The sequence below is a fragment of the Elephas maximus genome, chromosome 8 (assembly GCF_024166365.1).
Source record: "Elephas maximus indicus isolate mEleMax1 chromosome 8, mEleMax1 primary haplotype, whole genome shotgun sequence".
In the NCBI taxonomy this organism is placed as follows: domain Eukaryota; kingdom Metazoa; phylum Chordata; class Mammalia; order Proboscidea; family Elephantidae; genus Elephas; species Elephas maximus.
The window spans coordinates 113,683,075-113,691,078 of NC_064826.1; the positions used below are offsets into that span (position 1 = coordinate 113,683,075).

General features: G+C 35.5%; 1 protein-coding gene across 3 annotated transcripts in view; it reads left to right on the plus strand.

The window, feature by feature from the left end:
• ZPBP (zona pellucida binding protein) overlaps nt 1-7,372 on the plus strand; it is a 191,562-nt gene extending 184,190 nt beyond the window's left edge. For all 3 annotated transcript variants that reach the window (XM_049893820.1, XM_049893821.1, XM_049893822.1), the window contains one exon: nt 7,205-7,372. In XM_049893820.1, the coding sequence (XP_049749777.1) occupies nt 7,205-7,299 (95 nt within the window). In that variant the 3' untranslated portion in view covers nt 7,300-7,372. The remainder of the gene's footprint in view (nt 1-7,204) is intronic.
• The last annotated feature ends 632 nt before the right edge of the window (nt 7,373-8,004 follow it).

The following is an 8,004-nucleotide window of genomic DNA, read 5'->3' on the forward strand; positions in this document are numbered from 1 at the left end:
ATGTCATAGGGGAAAACTTTTTCCCAGTCTGTAGGTAGTCTTTTTTTTGATGAAGTCTTTGGATAAGCATAGGTGTTTGATTTTTAGGAGTTCCCAGTTATCTAGTTTTTCTTCTGCATTGTTAGTAATATTTTGTAAACTGCTTATGCCATGTATTAGGGCTCCTAACATTGTCCCTTTTTTTTCTTCCATGATCTTTATCATTTTAGATTTTATATTTAGGTCGTTGATCCATTTTGAGCTCCTTTTTGTGCACGGTATGAGGTATGGGTCTTGGTTCATTTTTTTTTGCAGTTGGATATCCAGTTATGCCAACACCATTTGTTAAAAAGGATGTCTTTTCCCCATTTAACTGATTTGGGGCCTTTGTCAAATATCAGCTGCTCATATGTGAATGGATTTATGTCTGGATTCTCAATTCTGTTCCTTTGGTCCATTTATCTGTTATTGTACCAGTACCAGCCTGTTCTGACTACTGTGGCTGTATAGTAGGATCTAAAATCAGGTAAAGTAAGGCCTCTCACTTTGTTCTTCTTTTTCAGTAATGCTTCACTTATCCGGGGCCTCTTTCCCTTCCATATGAAGTTGGTGATTTGTTTCTCCATCTCATTAAAAAATGTTATTGGAATTTGGATCAGAATTGCATTAAATCTATACATTGTTTTTGGTAGAATAGACATTTATATAATGTTAAGTCTTGCTATCCATGAGCAAGGTATGTTTCTCTAGTTATGTAGGTCTCTTTTGGTTTCTTGCAGAAGTGTTTTGTAGTTTTCTTTGTATAAGTCTTTTACATCTCTGGTAAGATTTATTCCTAAGTATTTTATCTTCTTGTGGTCTACTGTAAATGGTATTGATTTGGTGACTTCCTCTTCGATATTCTTTTTGTTGTTCTAGAGGAATCCAACTGAATTTTGTGTGTTTATCTTGTATGCTGATACTCTGCTTAACTCTTCTATTAGTTTCAGTAGTTTTCTTGAGGATTCCTTAGGGTTTTCTATGTATAAGATCATGTCATCTGCAAATAGAGATACTTTTAATTCCTCCTTACAAATCTGGATGCCCTTTATTTCTTTATCTTGTCTAAATGCTCAGCCTAGGACTTCCAGCACAGTGTTGAATAAGAGTGGTGATAAAGGGCATCCTTGTCTGGTTCCCGATCTCAAGGGGAATACTTTCAGGTTCTCTCCATTTAGGATGATGTTGGCTATCGGCTTTGTATAAATGCCCTTTATTATGTTGAGAAATTTTCCTTCTATTCCTATTTTGCTGAGTTTTTACCATGAATGAGTGTTGAACTTTGTCAAATGACTTTTCTGCATCAATTGATAAAATCATGTGATTCTTGTCTTTTGTTTTATTTATATGATGGCTTACATTAGTTGTTTTTCTAATGTTGAAACATCCCTGCATACCTGGTATGAATCCCACTTGGTCATGGTGAATTATTTTTTGGATATGTTGTTCAATTCTATTGGCTACAATTCTGTTGAGGATATATGCATCTAAGTTCATGAGGTGTATAGGTCTGTAATTTTCTGTTTTTGTGGTGTCTTTACCTGGTTTTGGTATCAGGGATACGGTGGCTTCATAGAATGAGTTTGGGAGTATTCTGTCTTTTTCTACGTTCTGAAATACCTTTAGTAGTAGTGGTAGTAGTAGTTTTGTAGAACTCTGCAGTGAAGCCATAGGGCCAAGTCTTTTTTGTTTTGAGAGTTTTTTGATTACTTTTTCAATCTCTTCTTTTGTCATGGGTCTATTTAGTTGTTCTACCTCTGTTTGTGTTAGTTTAGGTAGTGTGTTTCTAGGTTTTGGATTCTGCTAAGGCTTGCTTTATGACCTAATATGTGATCTATTCTGGAGAATGTTCCATGTTCACTAGAAAAGAAAGTATACTTGGTTGCTCTTGGGTGGAGTGTTCTGTATATGTCTGTGAGGTCAAGCAGGTTTATTGTGGCATTTAAATCTTCCGAGTCTTTATTGAGCTTTTTTCTGGATGTCCTGTCCTTCACTGAAAGTGGTATGTTGAAGTCTCCTACTATTATCTCACTTTTAATTGTTGATAGAGTTTGTTTTATGTATCCTGTAGCCCTGTCGTTGGGTGTATAAGTATTTCATATGGTTATATCTTCTTGGTATATTGTCCCTTTAGTCATTATATAGTGTCCTTCCTTATCCTTTATGATGGATTTAACTTTAAAGTCTGTTTTGTCAGAAATTAATATTGCTACTCCTGCTCTCTTTTGAATGTTATTTGCTTGATATATTTTTTCCCATCCTTTGAGTTTTAGTTTGTTTGTGCCTCTAAGTCTAAGGTGTGTCTCTTGTAGGCAGCATATAGATGGATCATGTTTTTTAATCCATTCTGCCACTCGCTATCTCTTTATTGGTGCGTTTAGTCCACTTACAATCAGCGTAATTATGGATAGGTATGAATTCAGTGCTGTCATTTTGGTGTCTTTTTTTGTGTGTTGTTGACAGTTTTTTTTTCGCACTTAATTTTATGTGCTGAGTAGATTATCTTTATATATTGTCCTTTTAGTTGTTGTTGTTGATTTTGTTTCTGCTGAGTCTCTATTTTTTTCTTGTATTTTATTTTAATGTGTAGGATACTTTATCTCCTTCGTGGTTACCTTATTAAAAAAATTTATTTACTCCTATTTTTCTAAATTTAAATCTAATATTTATTTCTTTGTATCACCTTATCTTCCTCTCCATATGGAAGATCTGTGATTACATTTCTTAGTCCTTCTTTATTCTTTTAATGTTGTCTTTTTTTATGTAATAACATTGCTTTACCTGTTTTGAACATTTTTTTAATCTTGATTTATTTTTTTGATTTCCCTTTCTGGTTTGACTTCGGACTGTTCTGCCCAGTGTTCTAGTCTTGTGTTGATACCTGATATTATTGATTTTCTAACCAAAGTACTCCCTTTAGTATTTCTTGTAGTTTTGGTTTGGTTTTTACGAATTCCCTAAAGTTCTGTTAATGTGGAAATGTCCTAATTTCACCTTCATGTTTGAGAGACAGTTTTGCTGGATATATTTGAATAACCTTTTTAATTTCTTCAACTGTTTTATCTTGTGCTCCTTGGCTTGCTCTGCGAATTGCCTAATCTCCTTCCTTAGGTCTTGAAGAGTTCTGTATGTTAATATTTTGAATTCTGCATCTGGTAATTCCAGGAAGGCACCCTCATCCAGAAGATCCTTTGATTCCCTGTTTTGAGAGCTTGTTGAAGTGATCAGGATCTGTTTCTTTATGTGGTTTGATATTGACTATTGTCTCCAAGCCATCTATAAGTTATTATATTAGTTTATTTTATGTTTGCTTACTGTATCCTAGTTTCTCTCTTGTTTTGTTTTGATATGCCCAAATGGGTTACTTGAGGAGCTAGCTTGATTATTTTCACCTTTGGGGCTCTGACCTCCTGTCACCAGATGGCTAGAACTGTTATCAGTTATATGAGCTTATGAGTCCATTCACTTTTCTTGTGTGGCTTCAGCTCAGGTTTCCAGGTAGCTGGTCATCAAGCATGTGGTATAGGCTCTGTCCTACAGTCTTAGAGGGGCAGGGTTGATTGGTGTAGCTACCAGTATCTGGTTGCAGCAGGAGGTCACGCTCTGAACACGGCAGGGGGCTAAGAACCGTCTCCCGAGTGTCTCTGATGAAAGCACATCCCTGTTCCCTAGAGTGCAGGTGGGTGAGTTCTGCAGATGGAGCATAGGCACCTAGTGTTTTTGGTTGTAAGGAATGGGAGGTACAAGTTATCCTTGGACCCCTGTCCTGGGGCCTGGGTGACCTGAGAGGAGCCACCAGTCCTTAGGCCCCTGATGTGGGTAGGTGAGGACCCTGTTTAATAGGCAAAGCTGTGTCAAATATCAAACACCCACCTCTCCATCACACAGCTTAAACAGTCGCAGTCCGCCAGCAAGGGCCTATTCCAAGAGAATAGGCCCACACAGGTCCATGCAGGGGGGAAAGGTATTCAAAGTCCATGGCACGTTTATGCCTGGACAGGAGCCACTTCTGTCCTGAGCTCCCCAGATTAGTGGAGATGGCAAATTATCTTTTCCTCCTGTTGTAAAGTTATTCCTTCTCCAAGTCCAGGAGCATGGCTCAGGGCACTCAAATGGGCCTATCTGAGGCCCAGGGAAATCAACAGCAACTGAAGCCAGCTTGGGGGCGGGGGGGGGCATGGTAAAATATACGCAAGTACTTAGCTTTTGCCGAGAGCACCGGTCTTCTTTGGTTCCAGAGGTCTGAGCAGGGTGTGCACCTGGCCTCTTCTCCCTAAGGAAACTGTGGCTGAATGCTGTCACCAGCCTGCTGCAGCCACTTCTGGGAATGATGCCTGAGGGATCTCAGCGATTCAGGTCTGGCAACTCCTCTCCGCTTCTGAACAGTCTCACTCTCCCCCTGCCACTTAGTCTGTTTTCTAACTTTGCCTTTGATGTTCAGGGCTCCTAGCTTGTCATAAATATAATCATTTCACTTGATTTTTTGGGTCTTTGTTGTAAGAGGGATCGGCAGAAGCATCTGGCTATTCCACCATCTTGGCCCTGCCTCAAGTCGGGTCATGTAATATTTATCCTTTTATGACTGATTTATTTCATTGAGTATAATGTCTTCCAGCTTCATCCATATTGTACCATGTATGAAGACTTCACCTCTCTTACCGACTGGGTAGTATTCTGTCGTATGTATGTACCACATTTTGTTTACCAATTCATCTGTTGTTGGAAAAAAAAAAAATTTTTTTTTTTTTTTTAAATGTTTAGGTTATTTCCACCTTTTGGCTATTGTGAAGAGTGCTGCAAAAGAACAGTGGTGTAGAAACCTCTGTTTGAGTTTCTCCTGTCAAGTCTTTTGGGTATATACCTAGGAGTAGAAGTGCTGGGTCATATGGTAGTTCTATTTTTAGTTTTTTGAGAAACCACCACACTGTTTTCCACAACAGCTGTACTGTTTTTGCATTCGCACCAGCAGTGGGTAAGGGTTCCAGTTTTCCCACATCATTGCCACTTTTGTTGCTTTCAGGTGTTTTTTTTTGTTTGTTTGTTTGCTTGCTTGCTTTTAATCTTAGCCATACTAGTAGGAATGAATGGTATTTCATTGTAGTTTTGATTTACATTGCTTTGAATGCTAATGATACTAAGCATCTTTTCATGTGTTTGGTGGACATTTAAATGTCCTCTTTGGTGAAATGTCTGTTCAAATCCTTTGCCCATTTGATGATTGGGTTATTTGCTTTTATGTTGTTAAGTTGTCAAAGTTTTATATATACATGATTATTAGATTCTTTTTGGATATCTGGCTTCTGAAGATATTCTGCCATTCAGTAGTTTGTCTTCTCTTTTTTGGTAAAGTCTTTTGATGAACAAAATTTAGTTTTTATGAGGTCCCATTTATTTATGTTGTCTTTTGCTGTTTGTGCTTTTGTTATTAGATGATTTTCATTGCATAAATCTTTCACATCTCTTGTTACATTTATTCCTAGGTATTTTATTTTTTAGATGCTAGTGTAAATGAAACAGTTTCCTTAACTTTCTTCTCAGATTGCCCATTGCTGTTGTATAGCAACATAACTGATGTTTGTGAGTTGACCTGTATCCTGTAACTTCACTGGATTTCTTCATAAGCTCTAGTGGTGTGTGTGTTCTTTGGGATTTTCTGTGTATAGGAAAATCCCAGTCATCTGCTGGTCGAGATAGTTTTAGTTTTTCCTTTTTAATTTGGTTACATTTTGTGTATTTTTCTTGCCTAATTGCCTTAGCTAGAATATCCAGGACAATATTGGATAGCAGTGGTTAAAGTGGACATTCTTGGCTTTTTCCTTATATTATGGGAAAGCTTTCAATTGTTTACTGTTGAATATGATGTTAGCTGTGAATTTTTCATAAATGCCTTTTATCATTTTGAAAATATTCCCTCTGTTCCTAGTTATCTGTATGTTTTTCTCATGAGAGGGTGGTTGAATACTTTCAAATGCTTTTTCTACAGCAATTGAGATGATTTAATGTGGTGTACTACATTTATAGCATCTTATGTTGAGCTACCCTTACATTCCCAAGATAAATCCTGCTTGGTCATGGTGTACAATCCTTTTATTATGCTGTTGGATTTAACTTGCTAATATTTTTATTGAGGATTTTTACATCTATATTCATAAGGGATATTGCTCTGTAGTTACATTTCCTGCTTTTTTCGATGCTTCTGTGGAGGGACAGGTGTTTGGAGCTGCTTATTCAGCCATTTTGTTGATGTGACTCATTCTCTCCTTCTTCAACTAGTCATAAGTTTAATCAAACTTATCTTATACCAGTAGCTGAAAGATTTTCTACTCAATGAGACTCAAACCTGGAAGATACTTTTGCTAATTTTGTACTTTAGATGACTTTTTAATATTTTTTTCTCTAATTTCATTTGAGAGGGGGAGAAAACCATTTTACTGTGTATAAAAGGAGAGATTGCTATAAGTAAGGACTGTATGGTATTATGCATAATATTATGAAGTTTTGTTACTTCTAAGAATATTTATTTAAGGGTAATTTTTATTTAAACTTGGCTTTACATGATTTTATGCCAGTGTCAGTTCCACTTATGCCGATTGATGTGTGTAAAGACTGCATGCAGATTTTTCTTCTGCACGTGTAATGTTTGTTAGCATTTTCGATAACTTTGCTCAGTGTTTCCAAAATTTTGCTCCAAGTAATTAATATTAATGGTTATTTTTAAAGAAAACATACCATGATTGCATACCTTTGAAAACCATGATATCTACAATTGGAATTTTATAATGTACATTATCATTTTAAACTCTCTTGTTATTACTGTAGCAAATAAATCTTTTTAACTTTAATTTTTCTTCAGCATGAAACAATATTTTCCAAATAAAATGTTTATTAAATCTTGGGAAATACCGCTTCTGATTAACAGTTAAAATATTTCTTAATTTGGAAAAAAAGACATAAAAGTAAATTACATGTAATTAAATTATATGAAATTGTATGAATTTCATATATTTTATATGAAATTAAATTATATGAATTAAATAATATAACATGAACCTGATTTGAACATTAACAGGTACTATTGAATCTTGGTAGTACTGGAGAAAAGCATCTTTTTTGATCCTTCATGTAAAGTTAGCTTATGTGGCATTCTAAGAAAAAATTTACTTATTAGCCTATTCTTTATTCACAGTTATCTGCAGTCCTGGATCTTATAATCCCCGTGATGGAATTCAATGCCTTCAGTGCAATAACAGCCTGGTATATGGAGCAAAAGCATGCTTGTAGCACATTATTTTGAATTCCTCAGTGATTTATTAAACACACAAAAATTTTTTGAAAAATGTATATAATCAGTATTATGCCAAAATTAAATATATTAGATTTTACAAAATATGGTGTCATCATTTTACTCAAACACAGTATGTTCAGATGCTTTGTGAAGGTGAACACCTGTATTCTTTTTCTATTTATGCCAGACCTACATGTGATTCCAAAATATCTTTTGTATCACTGCTTTTTAAAAATGCTTTCAAATATACTATATAGGGTTACTTCAAAGGATTTTTGAAGATTTGTTCAATTATGTAGGCTGGATTTGGGCCACCATATTCTTCTGTAGTCAATTTCATTTCAGCTAGTTTCATTCCTTTGATTTAATTTTATGGGATTTTATTCCTTCTATAGAATTTGAACTTTCACAGTTCAAAGTCATTTTTAAACACTGGGGGTCTAATTATTGCAATTTTTAGCCGCTTTAGTGTAAGACCTACCTCTAAGCACACCTTGGATTTTTAATATGGTTCAGTGTGGCTATCTTAAAACTTTGCAGTTTAACGTCGTTTAAAGTACCTTTTTGACATTTTAGAATGGAGAAATCATTGCATTAGCCCATGTTAATGTTTGAGCTTTCTCAGTGAAGAGAGAGTGGCTAAGAATCAAACAATTATCACAATCTTTGTTTCATTGCTTTCACTATTAAAATGAGTATTA